This window comes from Syngnathoides biaculeatus, chromosome 15 (genome assembly GCF_019802595.1).
Source record: "Syngnathoides biaculeatus isolate LvHL_M chromosome 15, ASM1980259v1, whole genome shotgun sequence".
Lineage (NCBI taxonomy): Eukaryota > Metazoa > Chordata > Actinopteri > Syngnathiformes > Syngnathidae > Syngnathoides > Syngnathoides biaculeatus.
This window is the reverse complement of record NC_084654.1, coordinates 13,667,501-13,691,152: the sequence shown is the minus strand read 5'-3', so window position 1 is coordinate 13,691,152 and position 23,652 is coordinate 13,667,501. Positions and strand designations below refer to the sequence as shown.

General features: G+C 40.7%; 2 protein-coding genes across 7 annotated transcripts in view; one reads left to right on the top strand and one right to left on the bottom strand.

The window, feature by feature from the left end:
* The window catches only part of aspg (asparaginase homolog (S. cerevisiae)), a 29,796-nt gene that overhangs the window by 2,712 nt on the left and 3,432 nt on the right, over positions 1-23,652 (top strand). For 4 of the 6 annotated variants that reach the window (XR_009798397.1, XM_061843533.1, XM_061843532.1 and 1 more), the window contains exons 1-15: positions 7,701-7,869; positions 11,282-11,424; positions 11,492-11,834; positions 15,192-15,318; positions 18,000-18,111; positions 18,242-18,367; positions 18,445-18,528; positions 19,089-19,215; positions 19,302-19,414; positions 21,078-21,263; positions 21,336-21,449; positions 21,533-21,652; positions 22,434-22,529; positions 22,674-22,837; positions 23,649-23,652. The exon at positions 23,649-23,652 is cut by the window's right edge and continues 83 nt beyond it. Coding sequence is in view for 5 of the 6 variants with exons in the window: in XM_061843533.1 (XP_061699517.1) it covers positions 11,582-11,834; positions 15,192-15,318; positions 18,000-18,111; positions 18,242-18,367; positions 18,445-18,528; positions 19,089-19,215; positions 19,302-19,414; positions 21,078-21,263; positions 21,336-21,449; positions 21,533-21,652; positions 22,434-22,529; positions 22,674-22,837; positions 23,649-23,652 (1,626 nt within the window). In the remaining variant the exon portion in view is untranslated. Of the gene's footprint in view, positions 1-7,700; positions 7,870-11,281; positions 11,425-11,491; positions 11,835-15,191; positions 15,319-17,999; positions 18,112-18,241; positions 18,368-18,444; positions 18,529-19,088; positions 19,216-19,301; positions 19,415-21,077; positions 21,264-21,335; positions 21,450-21,532; positions 21,653-22,433; positions 22,530-22,673; positions 22,838-23,648 lie in introns of those variants that run through there. The other 2 variants (XM_061843531.1, XM_061843530.1) reach the window with 2 other exon arrangements.
* Positions 5,986-8,242, bottom strand: arf6b (ADP-ribosylation factor 6b). Its single transcript, XM_061843534.1, has 3 exons — positions 7,903-8,242; positions 7,622-7,694; positions 5,986-7,549 (listed from the first exon to the last, which is right to left on the bottom strand). Exon 3 carries the CDS (start codon positions 7,107-7,109, stop codon positions 6,582-6,584), a length of 528 nt encoding a protein of 175 aa, XP_061699518.1. The 5' UTR covers positions 7,110-7,549; positions 7,622-7,694; positions 7,903-8,242; the 3' UTR covers positions 5,986-6,581.

Below are 23,652 nucleotides of genomic sequence, written 5' to 3'. Positions count from 1 at the left end.
TGGATCCAGCCAAAGCTACTTTTAAATTTAAATCTAAGTTATGACGCGGGTATAGGAGGTTATATAAAGCCAAAAAGAAACACTCCAAGCAGATTCCATTTGTACTTTGTCCTGTGTGTGCTTAACCTCTCGGTCAAATGCACTGAACAAACGGAAGATTCCCTTCTTTTTAGGGTTAGATGCTCTTTGAGCTCACTCAATTGACTGTATTGAGGAATGGCTTCTCTTTCAAAGACACGTAATCCTCTGCTGTAACGTCCTTGAATGTGTGCGTGTGTGTGCGTGTTACAGCTGAGTAAACAATGTTCAGGAACCAAGCAGTTAAAACTATATAGGCAAATGTAAGGTTTTCACATGAATAGAATCTGTGATGCTCAAGAATGGAATGTGACTGCTTTTTAAAGAAAAGACTATGATTATAGAGCTGGAACAACTGTATAATTACGGTCTTAAATCATATAATTAATGCTTGTATAAGCACTTCCATCTATCATTACAAGCCAAATTGGTTGTGTCAAACAGGCATCCGACAAGCTATCATTATTTTATTTTCTGGTGAACCTGTAATATAAGATAGCGAGTAAACTTTCATTATAAATATGAAAGGAATGTGTTTTGGGCCAGTGCCCAAAGTCTACCCTTTCACACTGGTTAAAAAGTAAAAAAACAATTTGCTCAACTTGCACGTTCAGCAACTGGGAAAAAAAAGATGTATATGTCTCTTTTAAGTGTAATATTGAACAATGAACCACAAAATAACACCTGAAACAACTTTCAGCTGCTTCCAGAGCTGCTAAATTTGTTAACTAAGCCAAAGAGGCGCTCTTACTGTCCTTGAGGATAAGCGGCGCCTGCGTCAACTGTAGGAGGGTGGGTGTTCCCTGCTCACATTTTGGAGCAAAACAGACCACTGTAATAATATGCTTTGCCTCTGTGCTTGCCCATTATAAGTCCTACAGTTATACATTAACCCAGAAATAAATGCATATACTGTACTTATTTACGTACTTCAAAATGCTGTAGTTGGAAGAACACTGGAAGAAAATAAGACTGGACAGTAACAGAGAGCACTGTATTATTCCCAATATACAGTTCAGCTATGCGATTGATGTTTAACCTTTTTACTCCACAATTCACCCAAATTCCATGTACAGTAATAATACTAAAAGGAGTTTTGTTAAATGTATTTGTTCGATAACTGCAGAAATTTGCAGGGACAAGGAGGGTGTGGAACTCTCCGTAGCTCTTCCTCTTTCCTTTTAGCTTTGAGGAACCCACTGGAAGCTTGTGGTCTGGTCTTGCATTTCGGTAGAACTGAAGGCAGCACACGAGCAGATGTCCCGTCACACCATCGTCATAGCAACTGAACAATAAACATGCCTTCTGGTCAACCCAAAACAAAACCGGATAGGAAATTGGAAACACTGGAGCAGTTAAATTCGCTGGATAAAGTATCAATTAACAAAGAAGATCTCATTCAGAACGTTGTGTGAAAATCGGTCATGCCTAGTTCACTGTTGAAAAGATTGAGATTCAATTTCACGATGACATGAAACGAAACCTTTTCTCCTTGGAAGTGGAAAGCATTCGAAATGCCAGGAGGACTTATCTCTACAAAGTCGTAAAAATGTTGCTTACAGTTTTTATCCTTGGCCCGGGGGGCGCCTGGTGGTGTTGCTGACAAAGCAGCAAGGATCATACATTGGAATGAAATGGTGCACATCAAAGTGGACATTACAGCCAACTAAATTGCCATCAGGAGCTAATGTAGGCCTATGCTAGACTCTCACCGAGATTCACTGTGAAGCAGGAGGGGCTGTTTATATAACACACTCTTCAATCAAAAACGGATTAAATAAAAACATGGGTTACGGTTTGATTTGTCTTGGAGCCTGAACAAGCTCACATTTGAAAACAGGTTGTAGGAGCATTTTCTAAAACACAGCTTTTAACTGAAAACCTTTTTTTGCTAAATAAACATCTTGTTTTGATTGTTGACTAGGATGTCTTGGAGATTGAAAATGTAAACATTTTAGGCCTCAAAGTAGAACTCTGATAAGGTACTCTGTGATTCTAAATGCTGAACATGGTTGTTTGTGAAAATCTAGAACATGCACATGCATGTGAAGTGCAAGCAACACCAAACTGAGAGTGTTGCATTGCTGCGATCATCCTCATAATCCATACACACGGACATGCACAGTGTTGGATAAGACCCATAAGAGTGAGAAATTAGCTTAGTGTGTGGGGATGCCGAGGGACAATGTAGAGTCTTCAATTCAGCTGACATATTTTAGGAATGTGCAAGGAAGCCAGAGTATTTTTTGTAACATTTTAAAGGGGCGGTCCTGTGGGTTTTTTCCAATGTTAATCTAATGTAAATCTACACGTCTTGGCTCAATAAAGGTTGGGAAACCATATCTTAGACAGTGCCTGACAGTCCACCCTTCCAACTATTTTCTGAGCTGCTTATCCTCACAAGGCTCATTGGAGCGCTGGAGTCTATCCCAGCTATCTTTGGGTTATCGGCACTGTACACCCTAAACTGGTTGCCATCCAATCGTGGGGCACATATAAACAAACAACAGTTCCCACACCAATTTACATCTTTTAGAGCAGGGGTGTCAAACTCATTTTCGTTACGGACCATATCGTAGTTTCAGTTTCCCTCAGAGGGCTGTTATGACCGTGAAACCATAAAAATCTTTAATCACCTCATCATATTTATACATGAAATTTGAAATTTTGGTACAGATTTTAGCAAGAATCACGGACGTTAGCACACATGATTTGCCTTCATGGGCCACATAAAATTATGTGTCGGGCCAGATCTGCCCCCCCGGGCCTTGAGTTGGACACCTATGTTTTAGAGTCTTCGATGAACGCACGCTTTTGGGATGTGGGAGAAAAACAGTGTTAAGTGAAAACCCACACATCCAAGGGGAAAACATGCAAATCCAACTGAGGCGAGGCCCAGATTTGAACCCCGGCCCACAGAATTGTGAGGCAGACACTCTAACCAGTCGCCCGCCGTGCCGCTGATAGTCAAAATTGCAAATATTCTCCCTAGGGAGATGGAGGGTGGGAGTGGAAGGACACAAATGTGATTCCTAGCACTTTTGTTCCACCATCCAAATGAGAAATAAAGTACTAAATGTCATTATGCCATGTAACTTCACACTAAAAGTGTATCTGTGTATGGTGCATTCATGAAGGACTTGATAATAACAAGGAGGAAGTGATTATTCAGCAACAGCAGAAGTGGCATGAATTTAATGAGATCAGCAGTAATGAGGGAAATGAAACCCCCAATGAATGCTCAACTTCTTTCGACACTGCGGGAGAATGCGGATCACTGTCAGGCCTCCCCCTTCATTCCTAAACAGTTTGCCAATTTGACTCCATGTCAGCATTATTTACATAGTTTTCTTTCCCCAAACCATTAAAGGCTATTGATTATTGTCTGGTGTTGTCAGTTTTACAAGTTACCGCACTTTGAGAGTCAGTCAATACCCCTCAGAGGAACCTGAATAGCAGAGTACCTTCAGATCGGACCTTGAGATATTTTCATAACCACATTAACATAGCAATGACAATAATTCATCAGTTGTTGAGGTGCTGTATTTGCTCCTCTGTCATAACGAAATGAGAGTGGCAAGTAGTGCAGCAGTATTCATGCAAAAGATCACAAAGAAACACTTGGATTGATTAAGTGTGCTGATTTAACAGAACACTCATGAGAATACTGAGATGGACATAATATTAATTCATCCAGTTTTTCATGAACTGCATACTTGGATATGAACAGTAGCAATGTACACCACCCAGCCACAACATGACCACTGATGCAATTACTACGAGTTTCATTTCAATAAGCTATATCAAATATTCTGTTTTTACAGCGCTAATCATGTTCACTTTGGAATTACACTCTCAGGGGTTGAAATTGAACATTTTCTGCGGTTGTAGAACTGTACTGCTTCTTACTGAGAGCTAATCCTTGTTCTACATGGATATTGGTCAACAAATATCTCTTTGACAGGGTTTGTGAAAAAAACCTGTTCATAATTGTAGAGTATTCATTACAGAACTTGTAATATTATGAATGGATATTATGGAAGTTGTTCTAGTGCTGTGGGAACCTTTGGCTGCTCGATGATGATGGATGAATTTTGACCCCTTTAAATTGTGACAAATAATGAAAACATCTAAACTTGTTCCACTACTTGCCCTATAACTTGTATAACTCAACTGAAAAAAAGCAGTTTGCAAAAGTGCGCACGCCCATTTTTTTAACAGGGATTTATTGTGTTCAGAATGAACCAAATACTGTACATCAATGGAGGTTAGCACTACCACCATCTACTGCGCTTGCAACTAACCTCAAATTTAAGATGTTTTAGTAGACTCTTCTGGACTATTGTTTGTTTGGGGTTTTTTTGCTTTTTTTTTTGGAGGGGGTGTTATAAGGTTCCTTGCTGTTGATTTTTTTTTGGGCCACCCTACACAAAAATTCCTGGATATGCCACTAATTTCACCACATCTTTGGAGGACTTTAGCCCTTTTTTTTTTTTTAAGACCTCACCCCTGACATGTAAAGAAGACCAGAGATTGTTGTCACATGTAATGAACAGCTAATACTTGCGCAAAATTCAGGCGGTTTCTTCAATAATACCGTAGGCTTCTTGGAAACATCTCTGATGAGTTTTCTTTTCATCTTTTTATTTGATTTTGAATGGTTTTCCAGTTCTTCGTAATGCCATTTGTACTGTATTTTCTCCACTTGATTACGAACTAATGTGATTGTTTTGCGCTTTCCAGCCTCAATTCTGTCAAGACTGTACTCAAGACTATATTGAGTGGCTCGCCTTTTGATTTTTCTCCTGACAGATACTTGTGAACAATGTCTACTACGGAAGCACTCTGTGAACTATGGCTTATCGCTGTAAGATATAACTCTAAGAATGTTAAGGAAAGTGTACTACAACTTCTGGACTTTATTTGGGATGAATCAGAGGCAGTCTAAATGGCAGAAGGTGTGTGCTAAATTACATGTCTGAACGTGTGTAAATGTTAATTATGAACACAACTACATCCACAATTAGGTGTGCACTTGCGCAACTACAAAATCTTTGAAGTTTTTTTACGCCCACTCTCCAAAACGCTTTCTCTTCAAATGAGTGCCATAGATGATAGATATAAATGGTGGAAGCATTTTTTTTAACTCCTTGGGTGTGTGTAAATATACATTTGACCCTGTACTCTCAGTTGCCAGACTATGGAATGAATTAAGCAAAATGGGCCTTACAGAAATCAAATATATACAACTGGTTTAACGGAATACTTTTTTGTGCAAAACGGCACAAGCATTAAAAAAATAAAATCCAATGTCACTTTCCCTCAGCGAACTTTTTTCCCAACTTTAGACATTGGCATACACAATGCAGCATACAGTGACACCCGCTCTACTTTCACACAATCATGAAGTTATGGTGTTGCTCCCCGAGACCAACAGCTTAACATCCTGTTTTGAACATTTTCCCATTGAGAGGCAGAAAACATTAAATTTGTGGTTTTTATGAAGTCTCGCTGGCCAGGACATTGGTAGAACTGCAGGCTGTGTAGTCACCCCGTCTAGTCTTCACCATAATGCTTTACATGAAAGTCTTCGTGTAAAGTAAAATTACAGAGACTTGGACTTCAGATCACTTTTTTTTTTTAATAAGACATTACAATGACAAGATCTGGACATGGATCCCCAACCCACCCTGATCAAAACAGGTGCTGTAGCATAAGGTATCTTCAACACTTTTGAAGGTATGACAGATCCCTGGTGGTGGCTTGCTGCAATTCATGCTACAGATATAGGCTATCATGTCATATCTCAATACTGAGACTAATCAATATCAGCTGGAGAGAACTCTTGAGCTGAATAACATTCGTTTTCCTCCCCAAAACTAAAAAAAAAAAAAAATGCGACAAGCATGTTAAGAGCTACTGAAGGCCCATTTGTTTAATAGTCAGCACAATTAGGAATCAAGACATGACACATCGGTTCACTATATAGCCCATATAGGGGGGGGATGAGTGAGAGGGCTGAGGAAATGGGGAATATTTTTCCTCTCAAGTCAAGACAGATGGGAATATCTCATTTGCAGCATTCAATACCTTTCTAAGTACTATTCTCCATTGTACTGGGTCAAAGTCCAAACATTTAAGATCTCCTTTAACAGAAAACAAGCAAAAGAATCCAGCTCAAGAATGCAGAGAAATTCATCATTGTAAGAAAATGATATAAAACAGGAAAAACAGGCAAAGGTGGTGAACTGTTTGTGGCATCCACAATAGAACCGATTAATTGAATATTCAAGAAGCAAGCCCTAAAATGATGTGATAAAAGTCTGCTACACGGGACAAGCATTTTTTTAACCAGCAATCCAATCTCCAGATAAATTAGTCATGGGGTAAATGCAGTATTAAAAAATAAATGAGGCTAATCATTTTGTACTTAACCATACTCATTGGAGAGGTTCTTTGCAAATTTATTATAGTTTTGACCTAAAACAGTCAGCACTCAATCATTAAGATTTGTAATTGGAGGTTAGCCATGTCAGGCCCTCATAGAGTCCATCACCTGTGGTTGCACACGAGGGTTGAACATACCAATTCCTATCTCGGATGCGCGTTAATCCGAGCTTCTCTTGAATTTCGTGTGGCTTCATGGCGTCTGAAAGGTCTTGCTTATTTGCGAATATCAAGATGATGGCATCCCTCATCTCCCTGTCATTGATGATGCGGTGCAGTTCCTGCCGCGCCTCGTCGATCCGATCCCTGTCAGCGCAATCCACCACAAAAATGAGCCCTTGGGTGCCTGTATAGTAGTGTCGCCACAGGGGGCGAATCTTATCCTGGCCGCCGACATCCCACACATTGAACTTGACATTTTTGTATGTGACGGTCTCCACGTTAAAACCCACAGTGGGGATCGTAGTGACCGACTGTCCCAGTTTCAGTTTGTAGAGGATTGTTGTCTTTCCGGCGGCATCAAGTCCAAGCATTAATATTCTCATCTCCTTGTTCCCAAATATCTTAGAGAGCATTTTCCCCATTTTCAATTCTTGTGCATAAATATACCTTGATGGTAATGAGAAAATCAGGCAGGAGCAATATGCTTATTCTACAATAGCTTCAGTTCAGTTACAGGCTTATGGACGAAAGCATGACTACCAATGACAATATTAGAAAAACACTCTCATGCTGGGGCCAACTATAAGAACTTGCTATGAGGTGCTTGGACGTGTACATTCAAAGTAGCAGAGTGAGGGCGCTGGGCCTGTTCACACCATGCTTCGTTACTCTACAAACTTGGCAGCAGCTGTTGCGCGATCGTCATTCTTAAGCCCGAATCAGTCAAAGGTGGGGGGTTCCACAACAGGTTGCGGTCCGCAAATGGGAGATACTGCACCACAAACGCCGTTGTGAAGTCCCTCAGGCGACGTGTAACGTTCCTCTCCTCATTTACCGGCTGCGTCCCGGCTCTCGGTCACCACTACCGGGTAGAAAAGCAGCTTTCTGCAGCTAACGTAATTCCAGTCAAAGCTTTGCGCCAGTTAAACTTCACCTTCCCAGTTGCCAAGGTCCTCGGTGATTCAGCAAAACATCCACTCAACCAGGAAACTCCACGTCTCGCCCCCCTGTGAGAAGATTAAAGTGGAGTGTCAGGCAACCCAAATTAGCCCATGTCCGCTCATGACGGCTAGCAAGCTAACTAGCTGAAGAGCTAGCTAACAGTTAGCGGCAACAAGCCAGCCTTATCCCGTTACAAAATAAACGCCATCAGAGCACAATACTAGCATCGACCGACTCAAGGTAGGACTACTAAATGGAATTCAAGTATTTTACCTTCGTTGGACACTCCACTTTCGATTAATTCTCCCAGTAATGGGCTTTTTTCTCTAAGCCGAGCTGGTCGCGGCGCTGATACACCGGAAAGGTGTGGAGCAGCCTTGACGGCCACTTCCTGCCCTTCACTTCATTCACTTGCGGAGTTGAGCTCTTTCACTGCGGCTGCATTCAAAAACGACGAACTCATAAACAAACTTCTTCACCGAAAGATATCTATACATCAAAGTCACCAGAGACGAGAAATAATCCTAAACCGAATAGTATTTCCAAAACTTGGTCCGAGCAGTTAAAATGGAAACAAAAATAATTGATCCGAGACAACAAAAGTTGCTATTCTTCGCTAAGATTCCTGTGTGATTAATGCTTCAGAATATTCTGGAAAACAAAACATGGAAAAAAAACGTAAACGTTTGGTTCGTTTAATTACAATGAGGTCGCTTCAACAAAAAGAATAATATTTCCCCCTTGTGGTGAACAGACGGAGCTACAGGAGTTTTGAACATTCAAGGCGACTGCGCTCCGGTTTTCTTCGTTTCTAAGAAACCAAAAAACATAAATTGCCACCTTGGGTCTATTTGACCCGAAGCGTGTGTAATTATCCAAATTTGTCCGAAATGGAAATAATTGTGATGAACTCCATTACTAGACAGTTTCACACCGGAAGGAAAAAAAATACTTTTTTTTTTCAATATTTCTCCAACTTTGGAATTGATTATTTTCTCCCACCACATAAGACTTAAACACCACTCCCACGTGCCTTGAAGGAATGGATGGATGGATGGGGAATGGACTGTCACCAACATAGATCAGGTGCCTAAAAGAAAGCGAAACAAAATTAAGAAGAATTGGTAATACACGTCTACAACCACAAAATAAACCTATAGAGACTGTCACTCAATATGACACCAAGTAGTCTGACAGTTATTGCTTCCTCAATGCTTATTTGCAAACCTATATAACCTGTAACATCTTATGTGATCATACACTTTTGTTTTTAGTAATCCGATAATAGAAGCCCACAATTATTAGGCCCATAAAAGACAAAGAACAAAAAGACAAAAGAACTTGTATTGCAAAATAGGACTAATTCTGTTAAATTGCACATTTAGACAATGACACATGGTGAAGTAATCTTTCAAAGAAAATATGAGCATCATTGCATGTGATAGTTTGGATGACATATTAGCATGTGTATAAAATTGGTCATCAGACAAATTAAATAAAGGAACTGAGTCTTACCTCCAGGGTGCAACTTGACTGCAAACAAGATCGAGCTTTTCCTATTTGGAGAGGTTTATTTAATGACTAATGTATGAGTAGCCCAGGGACACAGTAGAAATTCAAAGAATTTATCATTATGGGAGTGAGTTTGCGTAAATAACTCCAATCCCATAAACCCTCTTGCCAAATAACAGATGACATGGAAAAAAAAAACCTTAGCAGGGCTTAGTGCTATGTATGCAAGTCGAAACTGACAAATATGAAAACTCTTGATTCTTTGAGAGGTTGCTAAACAGCTTGTTGTCTTTTATATGTATATGTTCTCTTTTATATTTGTGTAATATGTGGGATAGCTACAGACATAGCTCTGAATTAAATCAGATATCTTATTGACAATGGGTTGAACTAAAATAGTTTATCTTAACCAAGAATCTGAGCCTTTGATCTCTTTCTCCTGTGTGCCTTAGGGTCTCAAGATGAATTTGAGGTCTTAGAAATATTCAATTTGATAGATCCAATATTTCTTTTTTTTTTTGGAATGGCATTTACTTTTTTTGTACTTTATATAATCACTTTTTGGAGCTTATTGATTTTCCACTTACTGAAATTTTGAATGTAAACAAATAGAGTTCTCAATGCTTTTTGGATTATATATTTTTTTCATTCGAAGAAGCCACCTTTGAACATAATAATAAAATAAATGTTTGGTATGCATTTATAGTATTGGCACATTTTGAAATCAATAAGATCAATAGTGCACCCTATCGAAACCATAACAAGTTAATTTTACCTTTGTAAGAAGTTTCTGAGGCAAAAAATGCACATTATAGAAGTGTAATTTTGAAGAAAAACAAACTCAGTTTCACATTCCGTTGAAATGCCCCTGTGGACAATGAAAATATAGATTGATTAGGTGACTCTGAAGAGGTTTTGAGTTTTATGAGTATGATATAATAAGATTCAATGTTATGCTGTAATAAGATTCAATGTTATGCTGTCACCTAATTTACATGTCTTATTTGCCTTGGTTCTCTGACCTTGTCGATGTTGCACATCACTTGATCTTTGATATTTGCACATTCAATTAATATTATGGACCATAGTTTTACTTAGCTTTTTATCCACTCATTATCCGAGCTGCTTATCCTCATGAGGGTTGCGGGAGTGCTGGAGCCTATCCCAAGCTATCTTCAGGCAGGAGATGGGTACAACCTGAACTGGTTACTTTTTATTTTGACGTTATTATTTGTAGCAGGGTGGGACCCTTGAGTATCATAACTTCAACTCTCCTTATGTGTTATGCATAATAGAGAAGTGACAAAATAAAAGTATCTTGTCTCTTGTACCTTGCATCTTATGGTGAATGTGCATCTTATGACTCATTTATTCTCTCATATAAGTCTGATATTGTGATATTCATCGCAAGCCTTCTCAACATTTAACAGCTGGAATGGACGTGTTTACAGATATGTGTAATTCAGTATTACCATGTCACAAAAGAACATTTGAAATAACCAAAAATGCATTCTTCCAATCCACAATTAGCATTTCAACTGGAGCGCCATTTTGTCTGGGACAAATGATGTCACTTTAGCCATTCATGTCTAATTTGTAGAAATCTGTAACTGTATGGTGATGCATCTGGTTAGATCTTTGGCGTCACAGTTCTGAGGACCGGGGTTCAAATCCTGGATGGATTCCATCCGGTTTCCTCCCACATCCCAAAATCTTACATTCATTGGAGACTCCAAATTACCCCGAGGTGTGATTGTGAGTGCGAATTTTGTCTGTTGTGCCCTGCGATTGGCTGGCAACCAGTTCAGGGTGAACCCTGCCTCCTGCTCAATGACAGCTGTGATTGGCCCCAGCTCTCCTGCGACCCTCGTGAGGATAAGCGGGTCAGAAAATGGATCGATGTCTGCAACTACACTTATGACGATAGTCAGAATCAAATTGGAGATCTCAAACTAGAGTTATTTATATCCAGCCCCATTGCAAATATCTGTAATTCACAAATCTGCAAATGAATTGTAGAAATCAGCTGTGACAAACGCAGTGAGCAAAACTGAAGTCATTTGTCTTGATTAGGCAAAACTGATCTATACACATCTACATCCTGTCTAGCTGTTGATATCAAAATGATTTGCCATTTAAGGCACGTCGCTCCAGCGAGTCAGCCTGGAGGACCCGCCCCATACGGGACGTCATACGGAACACATCCCCCCACAAACTAAACTCCGCAGATCATCAAAGCAACACATTGGCTGAAAGGAAGCAGTGCAGGTCAATAAGCAGGAGGTACGTTCATATAAGTTCTACCATAGCCTTTACATGGCTCGGTATTCAAATAATTGTTTCTTTTCAGGACTCGACTGTCGTTATTTAGGGTCCCCCTGTGACGTCTCAAGACCACCGGAGGTTTCGGCACTCAAAGCAGCAGCCGGATTCCCTTGTCATGGCGAATACCCCGCCGAACACCTTGACCCGACTTGCGCGGGCTCTGTCCCACCACAAACTGGACGGGATCGAGTCCAACGAAGTGGTCTCGCCTCGAAATGCCCAGGTCCATCCGTGCCGAAGGAGGCAGCTCACGAGCTGCAGCTCGTTGGACGGCCTCGCCGATTTGGCCACTTCGCCGAGCGTGGCCGAAGCGCGCGTCCTGGTCATCAACACGGGAGGCACCATCGGGATGACGCTTCTGGACAACGGTAGCTATGCTCCACTAGCTGATTATTAATTCCGACGCTCTGCTTGCTTGTGTGCAGGCAAGGTCAAGCTGCTAGCACGTTTGGTAGCTGCCGCTTGTTGTTATGTCCTGGCGATCACGAGGCTGGCTCACCACATGTATGAATGGTCCAATCAGACCTGTGGTAACGGAACGAAAATGGTTCAAGGTTCCATATACGCCATCTGTTCCTAGCTGGCGTGAGGTGGATGTCTATTAGAAATGTGCTGGGAGACAATGAGGTTTGATCGGGGACAGAGTAGACGGGAAGAAAAGAGAACAGATCAAATCAATAAAGGACAATAACAGCATAATAATCGTCTATGACAACAATTTCATTGCACTGGAGTTGGATTTCATCTGTATTTGGACAGGGATGGCTGTGTTACACTCTGAGGAAGGGACAAACACAACCAGTGCCTGAGCAGTTTGCAGTGCTAAATAGCCATAAAATAAAGGAGTGTCACAGGTTTCAAAACTTTAGAACTCTTAAAACCATTTGGGATTTGATGCTCCTCTCTCAGAGATGAATTAGTTCACGTTTGCCATCTCCCACTTATTTCTTCCACTCATACAGGAAGGGATGACTGAATATTGGTTGATTTCATTCATTCATTCATCATCCGTTCCACATATCCTCACTAGTGTCACGGGTCGGTTGATTTTGAATTCCATTATTTTAAGTACAAACAACTTGTGGAAGTAAGTACTAGTGTGTATGAATGAATTGGCTTTTTAAAAAAAAAACTTTTTAAGACAAAACAGTGCCGATGTAAAACTCCACCAGTGAATAATGAACAGCTCAATGTTGACAGTATACACTGGAGTCTTCAGGCAAAGACAAACTTTCTTCTAAGGTCACATGAAAATTTCCTCTTTCCATTCACATTAGTCATGTATTGCTCTTGATTCAAGTTGATCATGTCATGATTATCATTATTATTATTATTTTTTTAGGAGTTGTCTCATAAAAATTAACTTGACAAAATAGAAAGCAAGCCTCTAAATTTTATTGCAAATGAATTTACTGAACCTATTTTAAATCCAGATGTAAACCTGAGCAATGATAATCCCCATTTTGATATCTGGTCATGTAATGTGCAATTTACCTCTGAAGAGTTTTCATGGAACGGTACAGTGGAGGACTGTTTGAGCATCTGCCTCACAACTCTTGAGGACCCGTGGTTCGAATCCCGCCCCTGCATGTGTGGAGTGTCCACATTGTCCCCTGCCTGCATGGTCTTTTCGCTGGGCACTCTGCTTTCTCCCACATCCCCAAAACATGCATGGTAGATTAGTTGAGGACTCTAAATTGCCCAAAGGTGTGATTGTGAATGGTTGTTTTTTTTCCGATGTGCCATGCGATCAGCTCGCGACCAGTTGAGGGTGTACATGCCCGATAACAGCTGGGATTGGCTCCAGCACTCCCACCACCCCCGTGAGGATAAGCGGCTCAGAAAATGGATGAATGCATATGGTTTGTGGTATTTTTAAAAATTATTTTAAAAAAAGATTTTGTCACTCAACATTCCATTAGGTCAAGGAGAAAGAAAGTAACCATTTTCGGCTGCAACAGTTTTACTGTGTCACGATGTTCTTTTTAAGCTGTCACTGTGACTTCTTTGTATTCTGACGGATATTTCGTTTTTTGGAGAATTCCAGAGAGAATTAATTATTATGTTCAGTCAAATACAACAAAGTATTTGAAGGATAGTGAAAAGCTAAATAAAGAATAGAGGAAAAGAGAAGCACTAGCTGTGAACAAGATGAGGAAAGTGAAGCAGAGTGTTTCAGAGGGGATACGCAAGAAACGTACATAGTTCTGTTGCTTGTTATGTGAGTTATTTGAGTGAGTGGCCCCACACCCAGTGAATAAGTCCCAGGGGTGTGTGTCTGGGGACACATGCAACTAAAATGACAGTGTTTCACATGCTCAAGAATCATCAGAAGTGCGCTGTAATTTTGCACCTTCACCGCAGGGGCCGAGGACCCCACCCCACCCAAAATCAAGAGGCAGGGTTGGGCCGAGGAGTCCAATTGAGAGCGTCTCGGTGGATGGGACACCTCCCACACGGAGGGATCCAGGGTGGTCCACTAGCCCCGACCGAGGTGCCCTGAAAACTGGGGCCTGCTTGATTTACAGATTAATTTAATTCACATTTGTCGTCAATCATTATTTTCCTCCCCTCACACAGGAAGTGATGACTGAGTATTGGTTGACTTTGATCACATTGTTTTAAGTATCATCTACTTGTGGATGGAAGTAGTATTAGCTGAATAAATGGCCTTTTTTTTTAAACAAACAAAACCAAAAAAAAAAAACAATGTCAACGTACCCTAACTCCAGCAACCAGCACAGCCAGGTTCCAATGAGCAGCTAATTTTTGATATACAGTTTCTAGTGCATGTCTTTTCAAATAATATAATAAATAAAATAACTAATATACTGCAGTCTTTGGGCAAAGACAAGTATTCTCCTTAGGTCACCCAACAATTTGCTGTTTAAATATTGGCTTAATCAAATCGTGCTTTTGAGGCAAGTTGATCATGTGAGGGTTCATAATTTTTTTTTGGTGGCGTCCTATAAATATTAATTTGACAAAATAGAAAGCAAGCTTCTCACTGTTACCAGTTTAATTGCAAATGATGACAGCCTGAACGATTGTAAACCATCTTTTATTGATTTATGGCCGATAATGCATGTGAGTCACTGATGCTGTAGTGGTACACACGCTTGCCTTTGGTGTGGGCAGCGTGGGATCGATACCCGCTCAGTGATTGTGTAGATATCTACCCTGCGACTAACTGGCAACCAGTTCAGGGTGCAGTCCATCTTCTGCCCGAAGCTAGCTGGGATAGGCTCCAACTTTCCCGCAACCCTTCTGAGGATAAGCGGTTTGGATAATGACATGTATGTGCAATTTTACTTCTGAAGTGTTTCGATGGTTTTAGTTTGAGAGAGCTGCTTCGATGGAAAATGTTTCTCTAACCATGTTTACTGTGACTAAGTATTTGATCCAGGATGCATAGCTTGAAAGAATATATTTCATGCCCAGGTTCCTCTGAATTCTACATGTGTTGTTGTCTAATTTGGCTGCAGAATTTCAAGCACGTTATTTCTGGCATTTTCAACCCTTATTACTCTCATGTGCTTCTCAGCTGTCACTCATTTCAAGATCACGTTTTAAGTCTTGTGGTTGTCATTTCATGTAAACCACTAGAGTGCGGTATGACACTTATATATAGGAGTGATGCCAGTAGTAACAGAATTGTTCTTGGGCCCTTATTTCTACTGTATTGTGAAATAACATTCAGTATTTTTGTTTGTACTTCTCCACAGTTCTTGCACCCAAAGAAAATGCATTTGTGGAGAGTTTGCGCAAGCTGCCCATCCTCCACGATGAGGTGTACGCACAGCAGACCTGCTTGTATGACTACTATGGAGCCGAGAGCACCCTCGTCCTGCCGTAAGTGCACCCACAATTCTTCAGAGGAAGAGCAAAAATGCAGTTTTCATTGTGAAGCAACCATGGAACACATGATAGTATTGTTTGAAATGTAAACGAGTTAGTGACAACTGCCTTTGTTGTTTTTGTGAATCTCCTTGACCTTTTGTCCCCTTTTGACGCACTTTGTTCTAGTTGTGGAAACATGAATAATTTGGTGGACTCAGGTTCCTCTGAGTCACTTACTCAGGTAATTCAATTCAGATGAGTCACTTCAGTCACCAACCCCAAAGCCATTAAAAAAACACACACAATACTGTTGAACAACCAAAATCTGAAAAATGCTATAGTGTATCAGTTAAATATAATAAGCAAAATACAAATATAAAGATGGTAAGAAAATCAACAACAATGAAAAAAAGCATTACTTTAGATCGCTTTCTGACAAATTAATCATCATCACCACCATCATAACACCATGTGCATAAAATGTATTAGCTACTTAACAAACACCAACGTCAGCAGAGCACATTAAATAAATATGTTGTGTTAATAGAGCCCTCATAGTTATCCCTGGTTCAATACGAAGACTCTTTAATTTTCTCCGTATGTGTGAATGGTTGTCCTGCAATTGATTGCAACCATTGCAACCAAATTGCAACCAGTCCAGAGCGTACCCAGCCTATCTATCTTCATAAGTCAGCTGGGATAGGCTGCAGCAAACCAACCAGCTGTACTTTGCTCCCAATGCAGATAAACTGATATTCAAATAATAATGTTTTTTAAGGTGAACATGTTCACAGTGCGTAGTGTTTTGTAATGTATCCTCTTTGGCAAAACTATTATTGTCATGACCTAGATTAATGTGGTGTTGTAATATATTTTGCCCTGGATATCATGTTCAGTTTGTTTTGGAACAGTTTGACCTCATGTCAAATACAGGGACTACAGGAGGCTGTGAATATGAAAATATAAGATGTTGTGTAGACTTTCATGACCTTTGACAGTTTTTCTCAACATTTGTACAGATGTTCTGGGGATGTCAACAAACATTGCTATGTACTGTAATGTGTTTATGTTGACACTCTGCCTGGACCTCATAGATGTGCACGTGAAGGGATTCATGACTTTTCTTGCCCTGACAGGATGCCGACCACTCATTCTGACCAACTGTTCCACAGGTGCTCTACATTTTGGTAGCCTTGTGTTCGCCTGCACTGCTTTTGCCAGTGGTTGGGTGGCTACACTCTGTGTCGAATGTCCAAACATGACATGCTTGCTTAACAAGATGTGCGTGGCAAAAAATGGCAAAAGGAAAATGGATTGACTGGACCACCTACCAAGAGTTAATGGTCCAACACTATCACGTTCCTAAATACTAATGCCTATGTATGCATGCTGTCGTTATATAGGGTTATTACTTCAATGTCCAGTAAGTTGACTATCAGTTACACCACATCGCTCTATTTGAATTGAATAATCCTTGTACTTTACACTATAGTATCATGAAACCTCATTGGGCGGGATTTCACATGATTCATCACAGGCCTCAACAGCAGGAAAACAAACAGCATCCTTTAATACATGAGTTGTTATCAACTGTGTATTCCTGGTCTGACGATGTCACTCTATTTCGAAAGACTTATTCCATACATTTTATACTGTAGTTTTGTGAAAGCCAAATGGAAAATTCCCAAGATTTTCACCTGTTGCAGTAGATGCAGCAACACACAGGGCCCATAACTTCAGTTTACTTCAACGGTCTCGTGTCAGTATCACTGACTCATTCTATTTTAAGAGTTAATCCTTAAACCTCAGACTGTTGTTCAGTAAAGCCCAGTTAGACTGCATTACCCCGTAATACCTTGCACTCCAATACAAAAAAACATCAAACCCAAGGAAATCACACATTTAATATGCCTGGAGTTGTTCATGTGTAAAAATAAGATTCCTTTACATTCATTGGCGTATACCCATCTGCATGCTTTCAGACTTACACCAACTAACATTATCTATTATAAAGTATGTCAACATGAATATACAGGCGTGCGTTCATTGCATTTCAGGTAGGTTTGACGCTCGCGGTTCAGCATGAATGACTTATATGTGCTCATATTTGAGTTCATCCACTGTTTGCACTAACTGAGATTTACTCATATGCGAGTCAAATGGGAGCCTTGTTGGTTGTACTAGCGCAAGTGCCTGGGAACTCTTGCCTCCGCGGAAGGGAATTAACGTGTTTAGTTTTGGAAATGCTTTCTTTGTTCAGGTCATTTTTGGGGTTTACCCAACTGCTACCTATACACTTCAGCCAAATGATTTAAAAAAAAAAAAGTACATAAATACGATGATTTTATTATTATTCTTATTTATTTTTATGCTGTTCCCTCACAATGTGATACTCCTCTTTACACTCCTTCATTTTAGTTTTTGTTCCCTGGTCCTTGGTCTCTGCTAAATAGTTTCTCCCGCTTCACAAAGCCTCATTGTTTGAACAAAAAAATTGTAACAGGTGCTTCATTTAGCATGTGTGACACAAAAAATCATTTTCACAGTGAAGGCAGTAAACTTTTTGTTTATCCATGTTTTATATGGTTTGGAGTGAACTTCTGCACTTTTGGTGACTAACTTTAAGTATTTGTCTGGAAGTCTGTTGATTTAAGATCGCTATCAAGTCAGAAATTAGTTTCTTTCTGTTTCAGTTTGAGTAAAAACAAGAAGAGGATAATCTACACTATTATAGAGTACAGCCCTTTGCTGGACTCTGCCAATATGACCACTGATGACTGGGGAAGAATCGGAAAGGACATAGAGGTACTCGAAAACACAGAATTATCACTTATTTAGTGGTTTCTAAAATGAGGCAATTCAGTCACTTTATTTATTTTGAACTATTAGTAATTGTTAATACTTTAGTTTACATCTGATGTCTTTTGTTTTACAGAAAAACTATGAAAGCTATGATGGCTTCGTGATCCTTCACGGCACAGACACCATGGCCTATACGGCCTCTGCACTTTCCTTCATGTGTGAACATTTGGGCAAGCCCGTTGTGCTCACCGGCTCACAGGTAAAAAACGTCAAAACCAAAATGAACATTTAAATATTTGAAAAGACATAGCAGCCTCACTCAGTGTTTGACCTCAGGTGCCCATCTATGAGATGAGGAATGACGGCAGGGACAACCTGCTGGGGGCACTGTTGATCGCCGGCCAGTTTGTCATTCCTGAGGTGAGACGTTGGTGGTCAATGCAATTTAGGAGAGCTTTATTATACACTTGAAAAATAGTAAAGCATAAACCAGATAACTAAATTACCCCATAACCCAATTTATCACGAGTAATCGATGTTGAGAATGCAGTTGGTTTGAGCTGTCCTTGTCAGATGAGACTTCTTTTATCCACCGTGTTGTTTCACAATCATCAAGAACAATCATCAGGAACAGGATAAACACTGAAGTTGTTATCTTAAAGTGCATGGTTCAAGTGCAACAAACTCCAGTCTATGTCCGCAACCGATAACACTGACAAAACAATATTATTTTGTGTGTGTGTGTATTATTCCACGGCTATTGGCTGGCAACCAGTTGAGGGTGTACCCTGCCTCTCACCCAAAGATAGCTGGGATAGGCTCCAGCCCTCCTGCGACCCTTGTGAGGATAAGTTTTCTGAAAAATGGATGGATAGATGTGGATTATTCCCTCCATATGAAACAACCGTTTGTGAAATCATGTTTGCTTGCATACTACGGCCATCAAATTTTAAATAAATATAAAGCCTTTCCATCCGTAGGTGTGCTTGTATTTCTACAACAAGCTCTATAGAGGAAATCGAGTGACCAAAGTGGATGCTGGGAGTTTTAATGCATTCACATCCCCTAATTTGGCTCCTCTTGCAACTGCAGAGGTTGATATTTCAAGTAAGTGAGCAGCACAATAGACCATGCATGAACAAAATGTTGTCAGGATGATATTTATTGATCTGTCTTATAATCCTGTCCTGAAGTTAACTGGGACACGGTGTGGAGGGCAAACACCACTGTCAAGTTTCAAGTCTCAACTGAGCTCAATCGAAATGTCGGCCTGCTGAGGCTTTTCCCAGGAATAACTGCAGCCACTGTAAGTACCTCTAATATTTGAACATTTTCAAGATTCCTGCGTTGAGAAGAAACTTCTGATTGGCCCATTACTTAAGCTTTTTTAAGGTCAAGTGTCATCCCTATAAACATTATAAAATAGATATCGAAATGAAAAATACATATATCATTATTCACTTCAATGTCCATACGTAAAAACAAATACGCGCGCGTCATCCATGCGCAAAGTTGCGGAAGTGTAATTCGACATCCAAGTGGTCGCCATATTGGCTGTATCTACTGTCCGTGACGTCACCCCGGACATTCACCATTGAAAACATGCTGTGGCCCCTACTATGCGACACGCCCCTTCAGACACGGAAGCTCTTTTCGAAAAAGAGAACATCTCACAATTGAGTGAAGTGTCTGGGGCAATATTACCCTAATGTTTCCAGCCATGTTTAGATGATATGCGGATTACTTCTAACAACAGACCCCATTTTTTTCAGTAGCTGTATAGACACCTACCTGTCATTTGGATGCCACGAAGCTCTCGTCCTTTGCACCCGTGCATTCCATTTTTCATAATGAACTGGGTCTCTTGGAAACTTATGAAGGGTCAATAAAATCATCCTCCCGAGTGCTCGAGCAATATCCACCAATGCAACAAGCCGGCATTTTGGCTAACACGAAGGAACAACGAGCTATCTTCCCGCAGGTAAAACTAATAAAAACAAATGAGTCCGCTTGAGCGCGGTACTGCCTCCAACGTCACTTCCTGCTTCTTGTCGAAAACAAATCCCTCGAGAGGATTTTCATAGCGGGAGTTACAAAAAGCCATATATATTTCATGACACTTGACCTTTAATGAACAGTTTATTAATTGAATAGCAGTCATAGACTCACAATGTTGGCATTGTTACGATTTTCCTTACAATTATCAAAAAGATAGTCAAATTTGACAAACTGCCCAGGCACTCTTGTTTGCTCTAACTGCAATAAAATAATGTTAACTTTAATTTAATTGTGCAATTATCCCTCCTCTTATTTTCCCACTCTTGTAATTCTCATCAGAGCTCATCCCAGAGATAGAGAGGCTCGTGTTATGGGCCATGACCAATCACCAAGTAAATACAGAGGCTTGGCATTGATAGTGAAGCGTTTAGATGCAGGTCGCATTTCGGATGCCTCCAGGAGGGTGACTTTACTGTCTCAATCTGCTCCCACAGCCCAGTCCGACCATCAACGCGTTCTTACAGCCTTTAACTGTTTTTATGAGGCGTCGTTTTGATAGGGCAACAGACTTTTGTGCGTCGCCGTGTCGGCACTAATGAGAGCGTCATTGCTAATCTGTGTTGAGCATTTCTTATCAAAGTGCTTATGGCATCAAAAAGCAAACAGTCCTTCTGACCTCATCTCATATTTTCTGCTAACTGGATTGAATTTGCCAAGTGACTTTACGCTTGCTAACACCTTCAGATTAATTGCTCTCCTTGTGGACACAGCTATCATCTGCCGTTGTAGTATATGCGGTGGGTTATGATGTGGCACGCAGTCTCCCGGTGACAAGAATAGTCTCCAGCAGATGGGTTTTTAGGAGTATGGCCGGGCTTGGGCATTAGAGCGTTATAAAAAATAAGATGCTTTCTACAGCTCTGCCACGCATTTTGAGTGTTTTTTTTAAATGCATTCATTTTTATGTTAAGGTGAAGGCCTTCCTGCAGCCACCCATGGAGGGAGTGGTTCTGGAGACCTATGGCAGTGGAAACGGCCCAGATAACCGCCCTGACCTGTTGGAGGAGTGGAAGAAGGCCACCGACTCTGGTGTCATCATCATCAACTGCACACAGTGTCTGAGGGGGACGGTGTCTACCTCCTACGCCACCGGCAAGGTTGATCCCGATTACTTATGAATTCATTCTTTTCATTTTTTGGAAAATAATTGAAAGTGAAACACAATTTAGGTATTGATAGATGCCGGGCTGATATCTGGTGGTGACATGACGCCAGAGGCCTCCCTGTCAAAGCTTTCATACGTGTTGGCGAAGACGCATCTTGATCTGGATGCCAAGAAAAAGGTTGCTGTCTAACAGGAAGCGTCTCTCACCATGCTCACATAAAGACCTAACAACTCTGCTCGTATGTCTGTGCGTACTTATAGATGATGGCTCAGAACCTGCGAGGTGAGATGACTGCCGACTTGGCTGGCGCCAAGTTTAGTCTGAGTGACAGTCGATTCATTCAGGTCGTTGCGAAGTCTTTGAGCATTAGCTGTAAAGAGGTGAGAGATGCCTCACACACAATGCTTAAGTTTCAATTTCCCTATCTGTCCATAGTAGGCGAAATAACATAATTTGAAGGAGTGCAGCACTGATGCCAAACAATGCTTTGTAGAGTTACAGATTTAGACTACATTGGGATTATTGATTGTTTGTGTGCAGAACACCAGTCAAAGTTCTACATTGAGGTACTCGAAAGCACAGAGTAATCATCAGCATTATTATTAAATGTGTATATACTTGCATTATATTTATTGTGTATGATTTTCAACACTTTGTTACAGCTGTGGTTGTTTTTTTTTAAGTGCTCTACATATAAAGCTGAGTTGCGATTTTATTGAATTTACGTTTTGAATCATTGAGAGTGTTGGTTGTGTGTGGATTAGCTAACCAATACGAATAATGCATATTTGAGGCAATATGCAATTTATTAATAACCCGTTCTACATGTGTAATCACTGATAGTGTAGTGGTACACACGCCTCCCTTTGGTGCGGGCAGCGTGGGATCGATTCCCGCTCGGGGATGGTGTCGATATCTGCCTTGCAACAGACTGGCGACCAGTTCAGGGTGTATGTAGTCTGCCTTTCGCCCAAAGCCAGCTGGGATAGGCTCCAGCTTTCCTGCAAGTCTATTGAGGATAAGCGGCTTGCATAATGACATGACATTTTATATGTACATCATTTGGCAATAGATTTGAGTATATTTAAAAAAAAAAACACTTTGTTTTCCCATAAGATACATAAGGAAGTTTGTTCATTTCCAAGTTTTGGTTGTCCGCAGGAGCTGGAGGCCATCCGTGATGCTCTGACACCCTCATTGGCTTGTGCAGCGACAAAGATTGGTGACATCGAGGCCTTGGAAGCCTTAAAAGAAATGGCAAGTCATGACACAATGTGCAGCACACGTTCACATTTTTGGGCAGGGTTTCCCTTTTGAATTATTCCACCGTTATTTGATTGCTGCGAAATACATTGAAAATACTAAGTGAACTAAATCTCCCGTTTTAATCACGTGCCTCAGGGCAGTAATTTGTGTCTCTGCGACTATGATGGACGGACCCCTCTGCACATCGCCGCCTGCGAGGGAAACGTCAAAGTGGTGCAATACTTGCTGACAGTTGGCGCCACAGTTTACGCAAAAGATCGTTATGGTGACACACCCCTGTGCAACGCTGTACGCTTCAGGTAAGACGAAAACTCTTATTAATGTTGTGAATGAAAGAGCTAGTGGAATGAATAAATGGCAGTATGGGAACAGAGAAGGAAGGGGAATAACAAGAGGTTAATACATGAGTCAACCTATCTAGGCTAATTGTCATATGGCCTGTCCAGACTGTGTTATTAATTTCATCATTGTCATTCCTTGACATTGCCCCAAATATTTACCAAGTGTATTTTTTCTACTCGTTTTCTCATTTATATTGGCCTCAGGCAGAAAACGTATGTGTTGGAGCTGTGCGAAATGACTGTTGTCCTATTTTAACGGTTGGCACTGCAAGCAGCAACATGTTCCCTTTGATAGTTGACAGCGGCTTTGCAGCTTCCTTCACTTCTTTTGCTGCATTCCTTGCCTTCCTGTGCTGCTACTAGAAGTTACAGCACTTCACCCAGGTCTTCAATCAGACTTAACAAAGTGCATTTCCTAAATTAAAATGTCAAAGTCATTTAAAGAACCAGGTGTGGAGATGTGGGCGTGGCCTCCGAACCAGTCCTGCAGCCTGATGCCAGTTTCACAGTTCATACATACTGGCTGTAGGTCTGCATAGTTTGAAATGATCAATGTGCCAACACAGATCTATGATGAAATCTTATTGTCTGTGTTGTTGATTTTCTGTACAGTGCAGTTGCACTTCTGGTGACTCCTGTGTGGGCGGTTAGGGTGGATGCGGGTGACATGGCTCGTGTTCTTACTTGTTGCTGAGAACAGTTTTGTCCTGACTGGAGTATTTCTGACTTAAAAAAATAATACTGATAATAACATTATTGTCTAACATAGGCAC

What these genes read in the sequence shown, in the direction of transcription:
- arf6b (XM_061843534.1), bottom strand. Translation starts at nt 7,109, where the DNA reads ATGGGGAAAATGCTCTCTAAGATATTTGGGAACAAGGAGATGAGAATA.